Genomic DNA, 24,839 nt, shown 5'->3' with positions numbered 1-24,839 from the left:
ATCTTCCATATCTTTTTCTGTTTTCCCTATGGAATGTCGATTGCTGTTGATTATTTTCAAATTACCTCTTACATTTTAATACTTTCCTGTTATTACCTCTTCGTCTTTCTGTTTTGTTGATTGTAAGTGTTTAGTCAAACCCTGCTAGTGAGTCCACTTCTTCACAATCAGGAATCACAAGACAGAGAAACCAGTAGGAGAACATTTCAATCTCCCATAACATTCTATACAAGATCTCAAAGTAGCTGTCATATTACAAAAGAATTTCAGAAATAGACTGGAAAGAGAAGTTGCTGAATTGCAACTTATTACCAAACTTAAAACCATGGAGAGACCTAGTCTGAACAGAGACATTGGATTGTTATCTCATTATACATGATAAAGCTATTATTAGCCACCTCACCCCTTGCTTTTTCCTTTAAGACTAATTGCAGTCGTTAAAAGGTTTACCACACCTATCAGCCAATTACCCATCTCCCACCCCCCTTCTGAGTAATACCCCTCCCCACCCTCTCACTATATATAAAGGTCTGGTGACTTCTGTTTCAGTGTATCTGAAGAAGTGTGCATGCAGACGAAAGCTCATACCAAGAACTAGCTTAGTTGGTCTCTAAGGTGCAACTGGAAGGAATTTTTTTACAGTGGACGCTCGGGTTGCGAACGTGATCTGTGCGGGATGCACGTTTGCAACCCACAGCGGCGCGTCTGCGCACACGCAGGTTGCAATTTAGTGCTTCTGAGCATGTGTGACCGCCAAAACCCGGAAGTACAGTGGTGCCTCGCAAGACGAAAAGAATCCGTTCTGTGATTCTCTTTGTCTAGCGGTTTTTTCGTCTTGCGAAGCAATCCCATTGACTGATTAGCGCTATTAGCGCTATTAGTGGCTTTTAGCGGCTTATCTGCTGATCGGATCAGCTGATAAGCGGGTTAGCGGCTTAGAAAAAGGGGGGAGGGGAAAAAACCAGCAGGAACTCGCAAGACATTGTTGTCTTGCGAAGCAAGCCCATAGGAGATTTGTTTTGCGAAGCACCTCCAAAACGGAAAACTCTTTCGTCTAGCGAGTTTTCCGTCTTGTGAGGCATTCGTCTTGCGGGGCACCACTGTAACCTGTTCCGGTACTTCCAAGTTTCGGCAGTCCATAACCCACACCTGAAGTGTCTGTAACCCGAGGTATGACTGTATTTTGTTTCTTTACAATGTTTCTGTAAACACAACATAAATGGTTCCCAGTCTTTTTTAAAGTCTCTATTGTCCTTATCTCTAAATTTTTCAATTAGCTCTCCCATTTCAGCGTAGTCCATCAGTTTTTCTTGCCTTTCTTCTTTAGTTGAACATTTTATACGTGTGTCTTTGTGCGCAATGTAAACGAGCCGTGGGCAGGGTAGGCCATCCTAACTTTTCCTGCTGCTTTTCTCCCAGTCCTCGACGCTGGAGATGGAGCTTTCTCAGCTCAGGGCTCAGGCCCTTGCTCTGGAGCAGGAGAACTACTTCCTCAAGGAGGAGCTGCAAAAGGGAAAGCAGGTAAGCCTTCTCAAGGGTGCGGGAGGGGCAATGGCAGGTGAGGGATGTCATGAGAAGCCACACAAGCAGTTCGTTACGCAGGTAGGAATATTGAATGAAAGCCAAGACCCAGAAATATACAGGTGAAACTCGGAAAATTAGAATATCATGGGAAAGTTCATTTATTTCAGTAATTCAACTTAAAAGGTGAAACTAATATATGAGATAGACTCGTGACATGCAAAGTGAGATATGTCAAGCCTTTATTTGTTATAATTGTGATGATTATGGCATGCAGCTGATGAAAACCCCAAATTAACAATCTCAGAAAATTAGAATATTAAATGAAATCAGCAAAACAAGGACTGCAAATAGAGCAATATATTCTAATTTTCCGAGTTTCACCTGTAAAGCAAAGTGCCCAACAGGAACCCTAGTTTCTTTTCTGCGGGACCACAGAGCAAGTCTGAGTGTACCTAATTTGCACTCTCTGAAACAGACGGACCGAAACTCACCCATCTTTCAAAATTTGCACTTTTCCAAATTTTGCAGTGCTGCCGGGTAATGTGTACAAAGATGGATATTCCAGGGTGAAGCGGACATAAGATGACATATATGAGTGAACACAACATGCAAAAAATGTGTTTTATTAGGGGAAATTGCCTTGCCAAAATGCATGTATTGCTCCAGCTTGCATTGAAGAAGTATATATTGGAAATTCACACAAAAATGATGTTGAATTTTCATGAGATTTCTTTTTAACGCAATCTGGCGCTGAATTGTGGAGGACTAAATTTTAAGCTTGGAAAAATGAGAGACACCAAAACTGACATATTTGCCTGGCTCTAGGGGCAATACTATAAATCTAAGTGATGCAAATTCACCGAGGGATGCCCATGGGTGTACGAACCACCCCTGTGCATTAGGAATATTTACAAGTATTTTCTAAAATGTATAGATTCCCTTGCTGACCATCCTCATGGTCTGCCATGGCAGTGCAGCCTGGGGAGGGCACAGAGAAGAACCCGGTGCCCCCAGGTTGAAACATATCTGCCTTCCACAGATTACCAGGTGCCCGGACCTCTCTGACCTCCAGAATGAGATTTCCGGCGTCCTTGTGAAAAACGAGAAGCTTTTGAAAGAGAAGGAAGCCCTCAGCGAGGAGCTGAACAGATGTGCGCAGAAGGTGAGAGTTTAGAGCAATGCTACATCAAGAGGCAGTGTTGCGTAGTGGTTAGAGTGCTGGGTTGGGGCCTGGGAGACCAGGGTTCAAAGCCCCACAAAGCTCTGTGGGTGAGACCTCGGACCAGCTGCTCGCTCTCAGCCTAACCTACCTGACAGGGTCGTTGCAGCGGAAACTCTGGATAGCTGCTGCCAGTCCGTGTAGAGATGACTGGCTGGGCCAGTGGCCCGGCTCAGCGCAAGGCAGCTCTTTATGGTTCCCACGTGCTCTCATCATCTCATCATCAAACCTTTTATTGGCATCGCTGTGGGTTAAAGCACAGAGCCTAGGACTTGCCGATCAGAAGGTCGGCGGTTCAAATCCCCGTGACGGGGTGAGCTCCCGTTGCTCGGTCCCTGCTCCTGCCAACCTAGCAGTTCAAAAGCACATCAAAGTGCAAGTAGATAAATAGGTACCGCTCCAGCGGGAAGGTAAACGGCGTTTCCGTGCGCTGCTCTGGTTCACCATGACCTGGAAGCTGTACGCCGGCTCCCTCGGCCAATAAAGCAAGATGAGCACCGCAACCCCAGAGTCAGCCACGACTGGACCTGATGGTCAGGGGTCCCTTTACCTTTACAAACATCCATAGTAAATCAGTACAGAATTACCACCTCCCCAACGTCACACAACATTTGTCAAATGAAAAGAGGCGAAAAAGTCTAACGTTACATCTCTAGGTCTCCAGGGAGTTCAGGCGTCTGCAGTGTGCTTCTGCGACAAAAAAACAAATAAAGATATTTAGCCACTAATTTGATGAGCTCCTGATCATTCCCCAGTAATAGAAAATGTATGACCTCCAACTCTGGTTTCCATTTGGGGATGCAGAGTTGATCTAGAAACTGCTGGCGGAGGTCAGAATATAGTTTACATTTAAGGACCATATGAGTAAGAGTTTCCAGCAGGTGGTCTTCACATGGGCAAATTCTTTCTCCTTCCACCATTCCAGAGAACCTTCCCCAAAGGAGGCTTGATGGGTTTGAATTACCGTATTTTTCGCCCCACAGGACGCACTTTTTCCCCTCCAAAAATGAAGGGGAAATGTGTGCGCACCCTATGGGGCGAATGCAGGCTTTCGCTGAAGCCTGGAGAGCGAGAGGGGTCCGTGCGCACCGACCCCTCTTGCTCTCCAGGCTTCAGGAACACATCCGCAAGCCTTGCAAGCCTGGTGGGAGTTCCCGCAGCCTCACAAGGCTTGCGGGCAGCAGCCTGCAGCCCCCGCGAGAGTCTGCAAGCCTTGCGCGCCCGGCAGGAGGTCCCACCGAGCGTGCGAGGCTTGGGGCGGCAGCCTGTCGCCCGAAGCACGGGGAGCCCTCCGGAGGGTGCCCCGTGCTTCGGGCAGGTGAGCACAAGGCTTGGGGCGGCAGCCAGGGCGGGGGGGGAATAATTTTTTTTTATTCATTTTCCCCCCAAAAAACGAGGTGCATCCTATGGGCCGGTGTGCCCTATAGGACGAAAAATATGGTAAACCAAGCCAGCGAAAATGCCCTTCTTTCTTGGGGGAAGAAACAGAAATTCAAGATAGTTATAAGTAGTTTCATATGCCCAAGAAAGCTGAAAGTAAAGAAGGGGAACCTGTTTTCTCTGCTGTTGCTGTTAGTTCCTGGCGTTTATATTACAGGTAGCCAAAGTGGCTTTCCTGGAGGATCTTGTCGCTTCCCTGAAGCAGGAGAAGTCATCTCTGGAGCACCAGAATCAGATTCTGAAAACTCAGAAGGCAGCGTCGCAAGACAAGGTGTGTGTGTTGTGGTGTTGGCTTCTCGCCTCTGAAGTCTCTGCACAGTGTTCCTATCGGCCTACACGTCAACAAGAACACTTCAAAACCTTGAAATGGCTTAGCTAGAATTTACTGGCAGATTTGATTCTGAAATTTGAACTTAATAGGAGTTGTAGGTTTCAGGGTTCCTCCAAACTTGCCCTGTGTTTCTTCCTTGCTGGTTTGGAGATCCAGTAAGTTGACATCACTGTGATCTTCCACTCTGGCCTTCCCCCCCCCCCCCAGATGCAGAATTTTGATGACACTGTGCAAAATGCCCAGGTTTCCAGGCTCAAGTCTGACCTCAGGGTGTCCCAGCAGGAGAAGGAGGTTCTGAAGCAGGAAGTGATGTCCTTACACAAGCAGTTGCAGACCAGCAATGATAAGGTGGGCCTTGAATTGGCCTCAGCAAACTTCCTCCTCAAATTATTCTTTTGCTTGCTTTATTGCTAGCCTGCATTTGCAGAGTTTATTGGGTTTTCATTCTCTCTCAGTCCTCATTTGATCAAGGCTTCTGAGCCCAATAAAGGTAGTGATGGCCACCAAGTTGGGTGGCTTCAAAAGAGGGTTAGACAAATTAACGGAGGAGAAGGCTGCCTGGCTGTTGACTCGGGTCCTGTTTATGGGATTCCCAGAAGAGGCATCTGGTTGGCCATTGTGAGAACGCACAAGCAGAATAATAATAATAATAATAATAATAATAATAATAATAATAATAATAATAATAATTTATTATTTATACCCCGCCCATCTGGCTGGCCTTCCCCAGCCACTCTGGGTGGCTTCCAACCAAATATTAAAATACAGTAATACATCAAACATTAAAAGCTTCCCTAAACAGGACTGCCTTCAGATGTCTTCTAAAAGTTTGGTAGTTGTTGTTCTCTTTGACATCTGGTGGGAGGGCGTTCCACAGGGCAGGCGCCGCCACTGAGAAGGCCCTCCGCCTGGTTCCCTGTAACCTCACTTCTTGCAGGGATGGAACCGCCAGAAGGCCCTCGGAGCTGGACCTCAGTGTCTGGGATGGATGATGGGGGTGGAGATGCTTCTTCAGATATACCGGCCCGAGGCTATTTAGGGCTTTAAAGGTCAACACCAACACTTTGAATTGTGTTCGGAAGTGTACTGGGAAGCAATGTAGGTCTTTCTAGACCGGAGTTATGTGGTCTCGGCGGCCGCTCCCAGTCACCAGTCTGGCTGCCGCATTCTGGATTAGTTGCAGTTTCTGAGTCACCTTCAAAGGTAGCCCCACATAGAATGTATTGCAGTAGTCCAAGTGGGAGATAACCAGAGCAGGCACCACTCTGGCGAGACAGTTTTGTGGGCAGGGAGGGTCTTAGCCTGTGTACCAGGTGGAGCTGGTAGACAGCTGCCCTAGACACAGAATTGACCTTCGCCTCCATGGACAGCTGTGAGTCCAAAATGACTCCCAGGCTGCCCCCCTTTTCCTTCAGGGGTACAGTTACCCCATTCAGGACCAGGGAATTCCCCACACCTGCCCGCCCCCTGTCCCCCCAAAACAGTACTTCTGTCTTGTCAGGATTCAACCTCAATCTGTTAGCCGCCATCGATCCTCCAACCGCCTTCAGGCACTCACACAGGACCTTCACCGCCTAGAGGATTTGCTGCCTCTAGCTGCAGAGAGAGATAATAGTCCTCATGGCTAGTAGTCATTGATATTTATTATTATTATTATTAATTGAATTTATATACCGCCCTATACCCAGGGGTCTCAGGGCGGTTCACAGATAAAACTTTGGGATTCAAACAATTGATGAAATTAATTACTGTTCTACAATAATGCCCACTCTCAGAGAAGCATTCAAAAAACAATTTTACTGAATGTTTAGTCCTTATGTTTCAATCTTGGGTGGTGAAGGGAGGATTGTCGTTTGGTAGAAATGCAATTTAAAAGCCTCCATTCTGGGAAATTTGGTCTGGTCTAATCTAATCAGGAGCGCATTAGCAACATTCTGAATTCTATCCAAGGTTTTCTTCAGGGTCTTCAGCAATTTCTGCACTGCCTAATGAAACTATAAAATCGAGATGCCCCAGTTGAAAAAATACAAGTTTCTAATCTTGGACCACAAATGGAGGGAAAAAATCATGTTGTGTTCTATAAAACAGACTATACCAAATGCAGCAGCAACATGCCTTTATCTTCCCCAAGTGAATGTGACCTGGAACAGCAGCATAAGGGAAAAATTAAGAAGAGTAAAATTAAGAAGAGATATAGCCCTCTCCTCCATGAATTTGTCCAGTCCTGACAAGACAGAAGTACTGTTTTTGGGGGACAGGGGGCGGGCGGGTGTGGAGGACTCCCTGGTCCTGAATGGGGTAACTGTGCCCCTGAAGGACCAGGTGTGCAGCCTGGGAGTCATTTTGGACTCACAGCTGTCCATGGAGGCGCAGGTCAATTCTGTGTCCAGGGCGGCTGTCTACCAGCTCCGTCTGGTACGCACGCTGATACCCTACCTGCCCACAGACTGCCTCGCCAGAGTGGTGCATGCTCTGGTTATCTCCTGCTTGGACTACTGCAATGCACTCTACGTGGGGCTACCTTTGAAGGTGACCCAGAAACTACAACTAATCCAGAATGCGGCAGCTAGACTGGTGACTGGGAGTGGTTGCCGAGACCACATAACACTGGTCTTGAAAGACCTACATTGACTCCCAGTACGTTTCCGAGCACAATTCAAAGTGTTGGTGCTGACCTTTAAAGCCCTAAACGGCCTCAGCCCAGGATACCTGAAGGAGCGTCTCCACCCCCATTGTTCAGCCCGTACACTGAGGTCCAGCTCCGAGGGCCTTCTGGTGGTTCCCTCACTGCGAGAAGCCAAGTTACAGAGAACCAGGCATAGGGCCTTCTCGGTAGTGGCGCCCGCCTTGTGGAACGCCCTCCCACCAGATGTCAGAGATAAACAACTACCTGACATTCAGAAGACATCTGAAGGCAGCCCTGTTCAAGGAAGTTTTTAACGTGTGACATCTTAATGTATTTTTGGTCTTTGTGGAAGCCGCCCAGAGTGGCTGGGGAAACCCAGCCAGATGGGCAGGGTACAAATAATAAAATTATTATTATTATTATTATTATTATTATTATTATTATTGTCCCTGGCTACAAGAATGAGCCAGTGCGGAACCTGGGCACTGCCAGCCCTTCTCTCCCTAGCCATGTGTCGGATTCTCAGCCTTGGTCAGAGGTAACTGGCCTTTTCTCCAGGCATTCGGCTTGAGATCCTGTTGACCTCCCCGTCTGCGTCTCCCGGCAGGATACAGGCAAGGTCTTTCCGGCGATCCCTATCAGCGTGAGAGGGACACACCAATTCCTCCCTCCTCCCTGCTTCCCTCAGGGAGGGGAAAAGAGAGAGACAGAAATCTATTTACATGTCTTTATTTCTGTCATTCCAGCAGTACAGAGAAACACGTCTGCACTCTCCAGTCTCCAACAGTAGAATGAGAGACTCCACCCCTGTACTTCCAGTACAGGTCAGATGACACTCTGAGCTAACATCCGGTGCTCAGTACAGTGAATAGACTGCCCCTTTGTTCCAATAGTACAGTCCAGCAACTTGCAGCTGGCCTTCGCATTGCTGCTTTTTCCTGACATCATGTGCCGCAGGTGCCCTGACCCTTTGCCGTCTGTGCTCTTTGCCATCAGAATCGGGCCCTGGAAGCAGCCGTGCATTCGGCGGGGCTGCAGAGCCATCAGAAGCAGCTGTGCTGGGGGGACGAAGTGGGTCTCCTGGCCAAGCAGGACCAGCAGCTCTTGAGGCAGGACAACGAGCGGCTCCAGCAAGAGCTCCAGAGCACCAGCTCAGACCTCGCTCGTTCCAGAGAGAAGGTAAATGGGGGATTCCTTCCAGGTGTGCGTGTTGTGCCCGTCCGTCCTCGTATCTAGCTGGTAAATATCTTGCTCGTGGAGGAATAGAGAACCTTTCTCAGATCTTGTGGGCAACTTTCTGGGGGCCGCATGCCAGAGGTGCGCAGGGCCGGAGGCAGAACCTTGATTGGAACCCACATGCTGGGGAAACCCGGTGCAAAAAGAGCCTTTAGGCTCTCCTGCCTCGCTTGCATTTAACTTGTGGAATTTCAACCAGCTGACCTTTGACCTTGTATGGGTTGGAATTGTGTGTGTTAAATGTAAGATGCGATTGTTGTGGGTTGAAATTGTGGGTTGAAATTGTGTGTGTTAAATGTAAGATGCAGTTGTTGTGGGTTGAAATTGTGTGTGTTAAATGTAAGATGCGATTGTTGTGGGTTGGAATTGTGTGTGTTAAATGTAAGATGCGATTGTTGTGGGTTGGAATTGTCTGTGTTAAATGTAAGATGTGATTGTTGTGGGTTGGAATTGTGTGTGCTAAATGTAAGATGCAATTGTTGTGGGTTGAAATTGTGGGTTGAAATTGTGTGTGTTAAATGTAAGATGCAGTTGTTGTGGGTTGAAATTGTGGGTTGAAACTGTATGTGTTAAATGTAAGATGCTATTGTTGTGGGTTGAAATTTTGTGTGTGAAATGTAAGATGCAATTGTTGTGGGTTGAAATTGTGGGTTGAAACTGTGTGTTAAATGTAAGATGCGGTTGTTGTGGGTTGGAATTGTGTGTGTTAAATGTAAGATGCGATTGTGCTGTGCGTGTGGACACTCCCCATAAAGTCGGCTCATGAAAGTTGGCCATCAGACCAGCCTACAATGCTTTCCTGGTGGGTTTGTCTCCCCTCCACACACACACACACACACACACACACACACACACACACTCTTCTCCCAACATCCTTATAAACAGCATGTGAATTGGCCTCTTCTCTTGCCAGATCCGTCAGCTGGAATCCACCATCCTGAGCCAGAAGCACCTAAAACACCAAAGCCATTTAGGGATCGTGAGCACCATTGAGCAGGAGAAAGCGAGCCTGAAGAGGGAATGCGAGAGGCTTCAGAAGGAGCTGGCCTCAGCCAACTGGAAGGTCAGTTCCAGGCAGTTCTAATAATAATAATAATAATTTTATTATTTGTACCCCAGCTCCTCTGAGCAGCTTGCAGCATATACAAAAAGTTCTGGGGTGGCGAATAAACCCTTACATTGTTCCCAAGGAACACTCAATTAGTCCGGTCTTCAAATGCATTATCTTGTTCTTTTTTCCCCCTTCAAAATCTGTGCACACTAAAACAAGTTTGTACTGTGCTGCTTACGTTGACACAGGCCTCTGTGGCATTTGTGCCACCTGGGTGAGAATTAAGCACTCAAGCACACACCCCGTCAAAAACCTATGCATCTCTCTTCCAGTTTCCAATAGTTTTCTGGGCTGGTCACCTGGGGCCGGTCCTTGCTCGCCACAGGCAACTGGTTGCTGTTTACAGATTTGTAGGTAGATTTGCCTGGGATAAGGCCATTGACCCGGGTGGTTAGGTAGCTGAATACCACCTGGATGTTCTGCAAGTCTTAGTAGACCAGGTATGTCCAAAGTCTGTTTCAGGGGCCTAATCCGGCCTGCCGGTCAGTTGAATCCGGCCCCTGTGGCAGTCAACAACTTTGGCCGGCCCTCATGCATGTTCACTTCATCAAATCTGGAAACTGAAAAAAGTTTGGGCACCCCTGTGTCAACATGCAGAGGACCGGGAGGCCAGCTGGCTAGCCCTGGCTGGGCCGTCTCCTTCCAGCCATTCCTCTGTGAAGACCCATCGGCCTCTGCTCCAACGTAAATCAGCGACCCAGTCTTCAAAGCCAGGGCACACTATCAGCAGATCGAACTGCACACACAGAATAGGCGTGAGGCTTGTGGAAGCATATTACAACTACAGATTTATTAATCATAAATCAGGACAAAGAAACATGTCGTCTCTCTCTCTCTCGTCTTCTCAGAGAGAACGGGGAAAAACAAAAGCTATACACAACGGAAGTTGCCAGCAAGCTGTGCTGGAATGTAAACTGACATGTGACATGCAACAGCTCCACACATCTGCTCCTTAAGGTGGAATGGAAATCTCAACACCCTGTAGTAGACTTTTCTAAATGAATGGATGAAATTTAGTGATGTTCCTTAATTTCAAGGGACCTGCTCACAAGAAGCATTTCTGAATACAGCCCTGCGTGTTCTAAGGCAGGATATCTCTGAATTTCAGTTGCTCTATAGAAGGTTGAGGGATATAGAAGTTGAGTGATAGAGAAGACTCTTGTCTTGACACCCCTTGTGAACTTCCTGTTGTTGTTGTTTAGTCGTTTAGTCATGTCTGCCTCTTCGTGACCCCCTGGACCAGAGCACGCCAGGCACTCCTGTCTTCCACTGCCTCCCCCAGTTTGGTCAAACTCATGCTGGTAGCTTCAAAAACACTGTCCCACCATCTCGTCCTCTGTCGTCCCCTTCTCCTTGCGCCCTCCATCTTTCCCAACATCAGGGTCTTTTCCAGGGAGTCTTCTCTTCTCATGAGGTGGCCAAAGTCTTGGAGCCTCAGCTTCAGGATCTGTCCTTCCAGTGAGCACTCAGGGCTGATTTCCTTCAGAATGGAGAGGTTTGATCTTCTTGCAGTCCATGGGACTCTCCAGAGTCTCCTCCAGCACCATAATTCAAAAGCATCAATTCTTCAGCGATCAGCCTTCTTGATGGTCCAGCTCTCACTTCCATACCAGATCTTTAACTATACGGACCTTTGTCGGCAAGGTGATGTCTCTGCTTTTTAAGATGCTGCCTTCCTTGCCGTGGTGAAGGGGCTTGAATAACTCAGAGAAGCTATGAGCTATGCCGTGCAGGGCCACCCGAGATGGGCAGGTCATAGTGGAGAGTTTTGACCAAACGTGATCCACCTGGAGGAGGAACTGGCAAGCCACTCCATTATCCCTGCCAAGAAAACTCCACGGACAAAGACAACAGGCATATGAACTTCCTAGAGATCAGCAAATTCACGGGGGAGAGGGTTATCAATGGCTACTAACCATTACGACTATCCTCTGCCTCCACATTCGGAGTCAGCAGTGCTTCAGAATACCAGTTTCTGGACACTTCAGGAGGAGAGAGGGCTCTTGGGCTCAGATCCTGCTTCCTGGTTTTCCACAGGCATCTGGTCAGCCACTGTGAGACCAGGATTCTAGACTAGATGGGCCGTCTGCCTGATCCAGCAGCGAAGCTCTCTCTTTTTGCTCTTATGTTCTCGGTTCATGTCTCTGTCGCCATCTTTTGGGATGGGGTGTTCTTTGGCTTCATACCTTCCTTTATGTGAGCAGTACAGTCATACCTTGGTTCTCAAATGCCTTGGTACTCGGCTTTGGCTCCTGAACGCCGCAAACCCGGAAGTGAGTGTTCTGGTTTGGGAATGTTTTTCGGAAGCCGAACGGCCGACACGGCTTCCAGTCGAGTGCAAGAAGCTCCTGCGGCCAATCGGAAGCTGCAAGTCTAAACTTAATTCTCTCCTCTTAGGCAAAGATCACAAGACGACCTGGCTGGTAGCCAGATTCTGCGCCCAGATTTGTAGGCACAGATTATCCTCTAGAATAAAATAGCTTACTAGGGAAATGCTGAAGTCGCCCCTTTGGGGTGCCTCAGGGTCAATTTTTATGGTAGCCCAAATCTCAGTTGTACGGGTGTATGTATACGTCTCAATTTTAACTTATGAGTTATTGCTGCAATCTGCTCTGATTGCATACCGTATTTTTCGCTCCATAAGACGCACTTTTTTCCTCCTAAAAAGTAAGGGGAAATGTGAGTACATCTTATGCGGCAAATAGCACTGTGCAGAGAGGGAGAGCTGCGCAGCGCCTCTCCTGCAAAGCAGGAGGAGGAACGGAGCCCCTTCTGTTCCTCCTCCCGCTTCACTGGAGGGGGCGCTGCATAGCTCTCCCTCAGGACAGGAACGGAGCCCCGCTTGCTGTCCTGGCCTCTGCCTTAGCCACGCGCAACCACTTCTGGGCATGGGGAGCCTTCATCCCGCTGCCCTGAAGAGGCTTCACGTGGCTATCCCAGAAGCCAGAATAGCAAGAGGCTATCCCAGAAGCCAGATCCCTCTTGCTGTTCTGGCTTCTGGGATTCAGAATATTTTTTCTTGTTTTCCTCCTCCAAAAACTAGGTGCGCCTTGTGGTCTGGTGCATCTTATAGAGCGAAAAAATACGGTATTTTATTTTTGTGAACGCTGCTTTTATTGTGTTATTCGAGCTGGTCTTTGACCGTAATAAATTATCTATCAATGGGAACCTGCGCCTTGGTTTGTGAACGGTTCTCAGAGTCGAACGGACTCGCGGAACAGATTCCGTTCGAGAACCGAGGTACAACTGTACCTCACCCCCCCCCCTCCATCAGATCTATGCAGAGGATCCACAGTGGAGCAACCAGTTTGCTTCAAGAACGTCTCCGCTAGAGCAAATGTTGGCTCTTATTGGGAGCTGTCTGGATGCAGGGAAATATCCTCCTGTAGGCACTTCGGCTATTTTGACGTAAACCGGCGCTTGGCCACAGCAAAACAAGGTAACCGAACAAAATAATCCCGCTCCGTCCTCATCTTTCCTAAAACGAGCCTTAAATCCCCCGACAGATCAGCCAAATGAGTTCCCTTGAGCGAGAGCTGGAAGCCGTCAATCTGGAAAACGAAGGCCTACGGAAGAAGCAAGTCAAACGGGACGAACAGGTGATGGAGGTCTGTTTCAGTAGATGGTGCGTTGCTGATGCTGCTCTGCAGAAAAAAAATGAACTGGGAATCATTTTGCTTGAGGATTTAGGCCAGGGGTTTATTTATTTGAGCTTGCAGATCTAAGGGGACTCCAGGGCTGTATGAGATGAATGGTCCTTATGAGATGGATTGTCCCACAACAGAATACATACAGCCTTGGTCCAGTATATCTGAAGGAGCGTCTCCACCCCCATTGTTCTACCCGGACACTGAGGTCCAGCACCGAGGGCCTTCTGGCAGTTCCCTCACTGCGAGAAGCCAAGTTACAGGGAACCAGGCAGAGGGCCTTCTCGGTAGTGGCGCCCGTCTTGTGAAACGCCCTTCCACCAGATGTCAAAGAGAACAACAACTACCAAGCTTTTAGAAGACATCTGAAGGCAGCCCTGTTTCGGGAAGCTTTTAATGTTTGATGTATTATAGTATTTTAATATTCTTTTGGAAGCCGCCCAGAGTGGCTGGGGAAGCCCAGCCAGATGGGCGGGGTATAAATAAATTATTATTATTATTATTAAGAAGAGGCCTTTGGCTGAGTTTTCCAAAGAGGAATTAACGCACTAGCTTCACATAGACAGAATCAGGGAGGACAGATCTGTCAACAGCTACCAGTGATGATAAATATCTACATTTATTATTCTTGTAATAACCTGCAATTTTATAAGGGTATATATTTAGATGAATAAATGATCAAATTAAGTTAATTTGGATATGCAGAAGATATTCAAAACGAATTTAAGGAACCGCAGAAAAAGGGGAAAGGAAGTAAAGTTTGGAAATGTTAAAATGGTTGTAAAATTAGTGAAATGTGTAAAAAAATTAAAAAGATAAAAGATAAATATGTACATGGGACTTCTGTGTAGAAAGGCAGTACAGTGGAACCTCGGTTTTTGAACTTAATCTTCTTGGGCATAAACACCTGGAAGAACGTTAGTGAGAGCTCTTCAACGGTGGAACAGTCTCACTCAGAAATAGGTGAGCTTTTCTTCCTTGGAGAAGAAGGAGTCTCAAAGTGGCTAACATTCTCCTTTCCCTTCCTCCCCCACAACAAACACTATGTGAGGTGAGTGGGGCTGAGAGACTTCAGAGAAGTGTGACTGGCCCAAGGTCACCCAGCAGCTGCATGTGGAGGAGCGGGGAATCGAACCCGGTTCACCAGATTACGAGTCCACCGCTCTTAACCACTACACCACACTAAGGCCAGGGCAGAACTTGAAAGGAGGAAGGAGAGTCAGAACACTTCCTGATTTATGGCACCAATGCCCAGCAAAATGAAGGGGATCTTGCTAACACTCTGGTGAGATGGGTTCTGCCAGGGCTTTACCAAAGTTTCCCTGAAGGAAAGACTTGGTTTGAGGGCTGTGAGAGCACTTTGAAGAGGCAAAAGAAACATGGATGGGTTTAAAAGAACATAGGACAAATTCAGGGAGGATAAGGCTATCAGTGGTTAATAATAATAATAATAATAATAATAATAATAATAATAATAATAATAATATTTTTATTATTTATATGCCGCCCATCTGACTAGGTTGTCCTAGCCGCCCCAGGTGGCTTCCAACAAAATATTAAAACACATAAAACTGCAAACATTAAAAAAACTCCCCGTACAGGGCTGCCTTCAGGTGTCTTCTAAAAGAAGTCAGATAGATGTTTATTTCCTTGACATTGGAGGGGAGGGTGTTCCACAGGGCGGGCGCCACCACCGAGAAGGCCCTGTGCCTGGTTCTCTGTGGCTTCACTTCTCAAAGTGGGGGAGCCGCCAGAAGGCCCCCAAAGCTGGATTTCCATGTCTGGGCTGGGCGATGGGGCTGGAGAAGCTCTTTCAGGTGCTAGTCTTGATGGCTACGCTCCACCCCGACGTCAAGGCAAAATGCTTCTGAATTCCAGTTCCTGGAAACGGCAGGATCCGGCTCTGATCTGCGCTCTGATTCGGCTTCCAGGGTTCCCACCGGCATCTGGTTGGCTACTGGCCAAGCAGGATGCCACCACTAGGTGGTCCACTGGCCTGATCCTGCTCTTCTTAACTTGAGCTGGTTGCCTTTATCTGGGGGGAGATGGCAGAACAAGGAAGACACTGTGAAGTTTTGAAGAAGCTGGATTCTGAGCACAGCATTGCATGTGTAGAGCACAGCCATCGGTGTTGAGCGGTGGCAGGGAGACCTAACTTGTGGCTGGACTCAAGCTTCCACCGTGACCAGCTATCGACTCAAATATCCTTTATTAGGCATAGCAAACCACACATTATCAAACAGACACCGTATACAAATGGTGCAAAAAACGAGCTCAGCGTAACAAGGTTTGTCCCAGTCAGATCTTTAACTCCAGACAGTGGCGTAGCGTGGGGGGTGCATGGGGGGGCCGGCCGCATCGGGCGCAACATCTGGGGGTTAGGGTTAGGGGGCACAAATCCGTGGGTTAGGGGGCGCAAATCCACGGGTTAGGGGGTGCAAATTACTTGCCTTGCCCCGGGTGCTGACAACCCACGCTACGCCACTGACTCCAGAGAAAATCAATTTGCATCAGTAATACAACACAACGCTACCACATCACCCATCAGTTAAGAACCACTAAATCTCTTGATAATGGCCCAGTCTTTCTACATGGACAGCACTCAAACATTCAGCCACTATTAAAGTTATTTGATCATTCCTGTTCCAGAGCAGTTGGTAGCGTAGAATTGAGCCTGTTGAGTTGTAAGGCCTCTAATAATTGTCTTCTGGCATAAATGCCAAAATCACAAAAAAAGAAAATATGCTCCAAAGTATCAGGTTCCTGTTTACTACATTTGCAGAGATGCTCTTGTGACCAGCTATCATGGGTGATGGGAGTTGTAGTTTATCAGGGCTCCCCCATTCCTGACCTGTATGCTATTCTGTTGTGGGTCGTGGACCTGAAAATGATTCTCCATTTGTGTCTCTTCCCCCACCTCAGCTCTGCTGATTTCTGCGCAATATTCCTTGTCCTTTGGTTCGCCGTCCCCCCCCCCCATGCAAATTTCTCTCTTGACTCTTTCTTACCTCGGAAGCCCCATAACCTTCTATCTCCCCCTTGTGCTTCCCCCCACTCCTGGCTAACCTGTGCCCAGACCTCGGTGGCTGGAGCTAGCAGAGAGGAGCACAGTGCTCTGCCTGACGTAGCCAGCGAAGGTAGAGGAAACCTTTTCCCAGTGCCATAAGCCCACATGCATGGAGAGAGAGAGAGAGAGAACGAGTGTGTGAGAGAGAAAGCTCTGCAGCGCCATGCCTTTAATGCCCCTCCATCGACCGTATTTTTCGCTCCATGAGACGCACCTAGTTTTTGGAGGAGGAAAACAAGAAAAAAAATATTCTGAATCTATGAAGCCAGAACAGCAAGAGGGATCGCTGCGCAGCGAAAGCAGCAATCCCTCTTGCTGTTCTGGCTTCTGGGATAGCTGTGCAGCCTGCATTCGCTCCATAAGACGCACACACATTTCCCCTTACTTTTTAGGAGGGAAAAAGTCTTATAGAGCAAAAAATACGGTATTTCTTTAAAGAATTAATATGAAAGACGATTGGCCTGCCTCTTGTGTGAAAGAGCCGCTCTTCATTTTAATGGGCAAAAAGGGGAAATGGAAGGATATTGGCTGTCAGTGTTGATTCTTGTAGGCTCAGAAAGAAAAAGGTTAAGCCTTAGCTTTAAAGTTTAATCTTACAAGGAATACTGGGTAAGCTCTCTTAAACTCGAAACCAGTTTTTTTTGGGGGGGTGGGAATGAAGAGTGGCTCTGAGATCCCATTTTCTGTTCTTTCATTCTTGGAAATGCCATTTGTGACAGTTGCCGTTGGTCTCGTTCATGGTCTTGTTTTTTGCATGCCTTTCTTGGAATGAGCACGTTGACGTTTGCATGTCTAGATTTTCTGAGGTCTCCAGGAAATGCAGTTCGCAGGGGTTTCTGGGCTTCCACACAGAATGTCAGTGAATGAGTGCTTTCTAAGGTTACTGCAATTGAGAAATGCTTTGTGTCTTTAAGCGCAGCGTAATTGCATCTTACCTGTAGGTTCGGTTCCAGGGGTTTTGCGCAGGCACAAAAGCCAAACCCTTACAGCCAGCCCTGTAGCTAGCAGCAGAAGGGAAAGAGAAAGAATATTCCATTCTCCCAGAGCCCACGTGCAGAGCCAGCCAGCAAGATGAAATGCTTAAAAGCAGACCGGGTGCAAAAAGAGATAGGACAGAGACAGACAGACAGACAGACACCTGGTCTGAAACCCTGCAGAGCTGATGGACTCATCCAGACTTCCCTTTTTCCACCCAAAATTGTTTTTATCGATTTTCCATTTTTTAACAAATCAACCACAAATTGAAGCAAATTTAATTTTAAAAATCCAAAAACTGGTTTCCCGCACTCCGTTTTTGATATGTCCATATTTTCCTCTTGTTGCTGCATTATTTTCCCAGTTATTTGTAATTCACATTCCACTCCTTACAATTAGCCTTATATTGCAATAGTTTTTGTTTTGTTTTGTTTTTAACTTATAATCCTTAACCATCAGCTAACCACTTGCCAATTCCTGCATGCACGCTATTTTAACATTTCCAGTATGTACAAGGGAGATTACTCAACAAATTATCAATCCACAATAAATCAATAATTACGATTTCTAAAGTAAATTCTCCAGGCTTCCTTTTCTAGCCACAGGCCTGCGCTTTAAAACTTCATGTCCGAACAGTTTGTTTGCTTTGTTTTTTGCCCTGGTGCTTTCTCTGCAAAAAAACCCCCCAAACCCGCTCTTTCCTGCTGAATCGGAGCAAACGGCCATCCATGGAATACTCGAATTGCTGTTTGTTCTGATTAAGCATTAGAAAGTTTTTTCCTGGGGAAAGTGGGGGCGGACGGGGGACACAGAGCTTCAAAGAGCAGACCTGTGACCCTAAAGGCTTGGCTACTCATTGTCAAACCAGTCTCCCGCCCAGCGCAAGGAACAGCCAGTGACGCTCCTGCAGATGATCTTGGCGATTAAGCAAGGATATTGGTGTTCTGTTTGATCTTACGAGACACTCTCCCTACCTTGGATCAAATCTATGCTTCCAGGTGCCATAAGAAAGCTGCAGAGATAGTGCAGGATAGTGCGCACCCCGGAAATGATCTCTTTCAGCTTCTGCCTTCTGGAAGAAGGTACAGGGTTATAAAGGCCAGGACTAGCCGCCTGAGAAACAGTTTCTATTCAATGCGATTTTGGCTTTAAACGCGTTTAAGGTAGTCTCTATAGAGACACGGGTGGCGCTGTGGGTTAAACCACAGAGCCTAGGACTTGCCAATCAGAAGGTCAGTGGTTTGAATCCCCGCGGCGTGGTGAGCTCCCGTTGCTCGGTCCCAGCTCCTGCCAACCTAGCAGTTCAAAAGCATGTCAAAGTGCAAGTAGATAAATAGGGAAGGTAAACGGCGTTTCCGTGCGCTGCTCTGGTTCTCCAGAAGCGGCTTAGTCATGCTGGCCACATGACCTGGAAGCTGTACGCCGGCTCCCTTGGCCAGTAAAGCGAGATGAGCGCTGCAACCCCAGAGTCAGCCACCACTGGACCTAACGGTCAGGGGTCCCTTCACCTTCACTATGGGAGTATATGGTATTTAATTATGGGGTATCAGAGTTTTTAGGAAGTTAACCAGGCAGGGATAGCTGGGATAGCAGGCTTGCTGGTTTCTGAATGTCTGATGTTGATTTCGTTGTTCCGTATGGGACAATGACAATAAAGATTATCGTATTGTGTCCTTGCAAGGCGTCCTTTAACTCCCTCCCTCCTGCCCCTTTCCTCTCACGCAGCAGCTGCTACACTCGAGCTCCAGTATGATGCTTAGCCCGTCGCAGCATCCTCGCGACCTCCAGCAGCAAGGCTGCCCTGTGGTCCCCTGGGAAGAGTACCAGCAGCTCCAGCGCCAGTTTCTGCAGGAGGAGAGGAGGTGCCAGCGCCTGCAGGAGGAGCTCGAAAACCGGCCCTTGGAGACAAACATGCCCCAGGTATGTCCTCCATCCACACACTCTTTCTCTTTCCCCTTCGTGGTCCTGGGGCGTAGAGAGACTTCACCTACAGTAGGCGCCTCTCCATTTCTCCTCTTCTCATCACGGTGACCCTTTTCTCTGTTTATGCCAGTTGCAAACCCCACCCCAGTCTTCCCTAAAATGCTCCGTAGGTACTATCCTTCTCTTTGTTGCACCAAAGCATGACTCCCTTGCATTACTGTGATCAGTGTTTTGTTCGTTTGTTCATTTGCAATATCTGTAGCCGGCTCTTCATTGCCAAAAAGGCACCGCAGAGTCCCGGGCAACCCGCAGGATTTGTATTTCTGCAAAGTGGGGCAAAGTACTTCTTCACGCAGTGCATGGACTGTGGAACTCTCTCCCACAGGAGGCAATGGGGCCACCCCAAAATCCAACTATTCTGGACAACCACCATACGAGAAATATGCAAAATAACTAAGCAAGTTAGCCCAGAACTGGCCCTACTGAACATCTTCCAAGGCAATAGTGCCCACTTACATCACAAAGAACTCATAACCCACCTACTTTCAGCAGCCAGAAACATCATAGCCAGACACTGAAGAGACCTGTGAGGAGTAAACATGGACCAATGGTATCAAATAGGGAAACAGCCTTACTAGAAAATTAACCAATAAACTGAAACTGACATGGGGACAAATAGAAGAAGACGCCTTCACCCTGTTATGGCTCCCCTTTATCACATACTCAGCCCAACAATAGTTCTAGTTACAGGTAGGTAGCCATGTCAGTCTGCCGTAGTCGAAACAAAATAAAAATAGAAAAAGTATGCATGCACACGAAAGCTCATACCAATAACAAACTTAGTTGCTCTCTATGGTGCTAAAGGAAGGAATTTTTTTATTTTGTTTCGACAGCCCAACAAGACGACGACAAGAATCCACCAACAGCATACAAATCAATATGGCTAACCTGATTCAAAAACACACACACACCCCACGCACACATGAGAACAAAGTTCACCACAGCCAATCACAGATGAACAACCACACCTTGGCCAACCCCAACCTCTCTCACCACCAAAGGAACACAAGCGAATAGCAGAGAGAACCCGCACAAGCGACACTTACACAAAACCCCACACATGCATTAAGTAAAATACAGTGGTGCCTCGCAAGACGAAAAGAATCCGTTCTGTGATTCTCATCGTCTAGCAGTTTTTTCATCTTGCGAAGCAAGCCCATTGACGGATTAGCGGATTAGCGCTATTAGCGGCTTTTAGCGGCTTATCTGCTGATCGGATCAGCTGATAAGCGGCTTAGCGGCTTAGAAAAAGGGGGGGGGAACCAGCAGGAACTCGCAAGACATTGTCGTCTTGCGAAGCAAGCCCATAGGAAATTCGTTTTGCGAAGCACCTCCAAAACAGAAAACTCTTTCGTCTAGCGAGTTTTCCGTCTTGCGAGGCATTCGTCTTGACGGCACCACTGTAGAAACATTGCCCCCCCCCGACTCCACCCCCACCCACCATGGCCCCCTCCACCTCTTCCCCCCTTTTCTTCCTAATGTCTCAACCAATGAAACTGATCTGTAGAAAATGCAACTTGGAAAAAGAGACATTGCACACACCGTATTTTTCGCTCTATAGGACGCACCTGACCACAGGACGCACCTTGTTTTAGAAGAGGAGAACAAGAAAAAAAAATTCTCCCCCTCTCTGCTCAGCGCCCCTTCAGCCAAGTAGCAGGAGAAACGGAGCCCCTTCCATTTCTCCTCCTGCTTCGCTGGAGGGGCGCTGCGCCTTAACTGAAGGGGCACCTACCCTTCAGCGAAAGGAACCTGAAGCCTCCGGAGCGCAACGGGAGCTCCTGCCGTGCTCCGGAGGCTTCAGGCGGCTATCTGGAGAGTGAGAGGGGTTGATGCACACCGACCCCTCTCGCTCTCCAGGATTCAGCGAAAGCAACGCGAAGCCTCCGGAGCCTGGCGGGAGCGCTCCCACTGCACTTTGGAGGCTTTGCGTTGCTCCATAAGACGCAGACACATTTCCCCTTAATTTTTGGAGGGGGAAGTGTGCGTCTTATAGAGTGAAAAATACGGTACTTTGCTAAACCAAGAAATCTTTAATAAAAAATAGGATGGGCATTCATAGAGGAGGAGACGCGGCCAGGAATCCCCCCAATCGCGCGGGGCTGGGGCCGTGAAGCCCGCAACCCCACCTCCTCTGAAGTGCGGAAGTGGCTTTGCGTGGCGAGTTCCCCCAAGTGGAAATAACAACACGTGTCGCACTGCTTGCCTTTTCCGCACAGCTGAGACTAATCTCTACCCGAATGTTCTTTGCGATTCCCCTGCATGTTGAGCTTGCTATTCCCCAGGAGCTGGGCTTGCTGTTCTGTAAATGTTGGGCTTGCTGTCCTTTCCTCTTTATCCCCCAGCACTCGCTGATGTGTCTGTCTTGCTGCGATGGCTTAAGCGGCGCTGTTTGTCTGCATTACTAACTGTGACGTGCTGTTTTGCAACAGGCTGTGTGTGAAGTGTGCCTCCTTGCCTTCTCTCCCTAGGCCTTGCTTCCGGAGCAGAGATCGGTTCACGCAGATACGTACAGACGGATCGGTCACCTCTGACTTCCCTTGGCTGCTAAATGCACCTCATTCCTTACTCACAAATACTGGCATAAGCGGAGAAACCCAGGGATTAAACTGCTTTTTCTTCTTTCTTTTGCTTTGTTTTTTTTAAAAAACAAGTTATTTTAATTTAAAACCTCTCCAGTATTATGTTTTCTTCCCCCTTATTTATTTTTCCTCATAATCTATTTTTGTTTCTTTTTGTGCGTGGGGGGGAAAAAAGAGAATCACACGTTATTGTCTATTTTTTTCCCTTAAATTTCTTATGAATCATTTGGTTTTTTAAAATTTATTTATGTTATTTAAAAATTGCTTATCCAGGGGAGTTTGGAAAGAGAAAGGTTATTTTTTTGCCCTCAAATTTTATGCTGTAACTATTTTTTGAACGAAAAGGTACAAATTTTTTATATATTGGATTTGAAGGAGAAAATTTGGGTTATTTATACAAAGTTTTGTACAAGATGTATCAATACTTTTTAAGCGGGGAAAGAGCTACACTTTTTTATTTTAATTGGACAAATAAAATGCACATTTTAAATATGTGTGTGTCTTCTTCTCTTACTAAACCATTGGGGGGGGGACACCTCCAGTCCAGGGGCTCAATCTGGCCCTCCAGCGTAGCTGTCAACTTTCCCCTTTTCTTGCGAGGAATCCTATTCAGAATACGGGAAATTTCCTTTAAAAAAGGGAAAAGTTGACAGCTATGCCCTCCAGGCCCTTGGAATTCTCAGGCCACACCCCTATTGTAGGAATGTATGTTGCTCCGCCCACTTTTACCTCTTGCCCCGCCCACCACCGGCAGGTGGCCCCTGGAACATTGCTCAGAAGGGAATGCGGACCCCGGCTTGAAAGAGGTTCCTCACTCCCTGCCTTAGGGCTTATTGTAACTATTAGGCTAAAGTCTTAATTGGAAAGGCTGAGTCTGAAGCAACAGTCAGATTTGACCAGGTTCAGGTAGGTAGCCATGTTGGTCTGACGCATTCGAAATAAAAATTAAAAAATAGTCCAGTAGCACCTTAGAGACCAACCGCCGTATTTTTTGCTCCATAAGACGCACCTGACCATAAGACGCACCTGACCATAAGACGCACCTGACCATAAGACGCACCTGACCATAAGACGCACCTAGTTATTAGAGGAGGAAAACAAGAAAAAAAAATATTCTGAATGAAACTGGATGTATGATTTTTGTGGTTCATGCTGTGGCCACAGAGATGTGATTTGATGGTGAGTTTGGGGTGACCCAATGCAGAAATCCTGAGGATCCATGTGGATCCGTGCTTTGTAACCATATTTTTGCACCATTGCAGCCCCAGGAAACAGTGGGTGCGTGATTCTTTTGGTGCAGGCTGTAGCCATGGACATGCTATGTGATCTGATGTTGAATTTGGGGTGACCCAATGCAAAAATCCTGAGGATCCATGGGCTTTTACCTCCCCCCTCCTAGGCAGCCTCCTAGCATCCCTTATCTCTCTTCCGATCCCACCGATCAGCTGTTTCCTTTCAACACTCCCTTCCCTCTTGTTTGCCTTAGTGTCTTTTCCTTAGCTGGAGCAGTTTTTTGCTCCTCCTTTTCTTCTAATTTCTCTCCTTATTGCTTTAGTCTTCCTGTTTCCCCCCTTTGCAAGTTTGCTGTCTTTACCTCTCCCCTCCCAGGCAGCCTCCTTTATCTCTAGCATCCCTTATCTCTCTCCCCTATCGGCAAACGATCAGCGGCTTTGTTTCAACACCCACTTCCCTCTTTCAAAAAAAAAAAAAGGATCTTCTTTTTGCCCCTGGGCAATTCAGTTTCAGGGACCACGCATTCGCTCCATAAGACGCACAGACATTTTCCCTTACTTTTTAGGACAAAAAAGTGCATCTTATGGAGCGAAAAATACGGTAAGTTTGTGCTAGGCAGTGCCGTCTTAAGCATATCTGGCGCCGTGGTGCAAAGCTCCCTCCGGCACGCACACACACACATTTCCCAGAGTTTTTTAGGGAGGACAGCGCTGCCGGCGAGGCTGGAGGAGGCGGGCAGCGGCTGGAGGGTAGCTCCTCCGGCGGGGAAGAGGCAGAGGCTGGACACGGCGCCTTCCGGCTCAGCTGGAGGCTCCGGGCGCGATGCTGCTTCGGCATGGCAGAGGCAGGCGAGGGCGGTGAGCTGATGGCAAGAGGCGCCGTGTCCAGCCTCTGCCTCTTCCCAGGCGCCCTACAGAACTTGGCGCCCCGGCGCCCCGTGCCACTAGCCTCTATGGGTAAGATGCCCCTGGTTCTAGGTACACTGGTACCTCGGGTTACATACGCTTCAGGTTACACACTTCAGGTTACAGACTCCGCTAACCCAGAAATACTGCTTCAGGTAAAGAACTATGCTTCAGGATGAGAACAGAAATCGTGCTCCGGCGGCACAGCAGCAGCAGGAGGCCCCATTAGGTAAAGTGGTGCTTCAGGTTAAGAACAGTTTCAGGTTAAGTACGGACCTCCGAAACGAATTAAGTACTTAACCCGAGATACCACTGTATAAGCTTTTGTTTGCATGCACACTTCTTCAGATACACTGAAACAGAAATATCACCAGGAAAAAGCAAGGAAGGGATGGTATACAGATGACCAAAATAGCTTTAGCATGTGTAGGGAGACAAGAATCCATTATCTCCCTTGCTTTTTCCTGTAGGACTACCGGTAATTGCAGTCGTTAACAGTCGTCAACAGGTTTACCATAGCCATTGAGTCAATCTCCCATCTCCTACTACCCTCCTGAGAAAAACATGATCCCACTATATATAAGGGTCTGGTGACTTCTGTTTCAGTGTATCTGAAGAAGTGTGCATGCACACGAAAGCTTACACCCAGAACAAACTTAGTTGGTCTCTAAGGTAAAGGTAAAAGGTGGTCGACTCTGGGGTTGCGGTGCTCATCTCGTTTTATTGGCCAAGGGAGCCGGCGTACAGCTTCCGGGTCATGTGGCCAGCATGACTAAGCCGCTTCTGGCGAACCAGAGCAGCACACGGAAACGCCGTTTACCTTCCCGCCAGAGCGGTACCTATTTATCTACTTGCACTTTGGCGTGCTTTCAAACTGCCAGGTTGGCAGGAGCTGGGACCAAGCAACGGGAGCTCACCCCATTGTGGGGATTCGAACCGCCGACCTTCTGATCGGCAAGT

General features: G+C 47.7%; 1 protein-coding gene across 18 annotated transcripts in view; it reads left to right on the top strand.

Moving 5' to 3' along the window:
- The window catches only part of NIN (ninein), a 126,823-nt gene that overhangs the window by 96,811 nt on the left and 5,173 nt on the right, over positions 1–24,839 (top strand). For 2 of the 18 annotated variants that reach the window (XM_083513930.1, XM_083513934.1), the window contains 8 exons: positions 1,420–1,521; positions 2,564–2,686; positions 4,341–4,454; positions 4,722–4,862; positions 8,137–8,319; positions 9,290–9,439; positions 12,994–13,095; positions 18,902–19,096. In XM_083513930.1, coding sequence (XP_083370056.1) covers positions 1,420–1,521; positions 2,564–2,686; positions 4,341–4,454; positions 4,722–4,862; positions 8,137–8,319; positions 9,290–9,439; positions 12,994–13,095; positions 18,902–19,096 — 1,110 coding nt within the window. Of the gene's footprint in view, positions 1–1,419; positions 1,522–2,563; positions 2,687–4,340; positions 4,455–4,721; positions 4,863–8,136; positions 8,320–9,289; positions 9,440–12,993; positions 13,288–13,641; positions 13,951–16,210; positions 16,272–18,901; positions 19,097–21,630; positions 22,234–24,839 lie in introns of those variants that run through there. The other 16 variants (XR_014528618.1, XR_014528619.1, XM_083513929.1 and 13 more) reach the window with 16 other exon arrangements.

The sequence above is a fragment of the Podarcis liolepis genome (genome assembly GCF_965112155.1).
Source record: "Podarcis liolepis genome assembly, chromosome: 1".
Taxonomy (NCBI): Eukaryota; Metazoa; Chordata; class Lepidosauria; order Squamata; family Lacertidae; genus Podarcis; species Podarcis liolepis.
The sequence above is the reverse complement of the archived record's forward strand: the minus strand, read 5'-3'. Positions and strand labels throughout refer to the sequence as shown.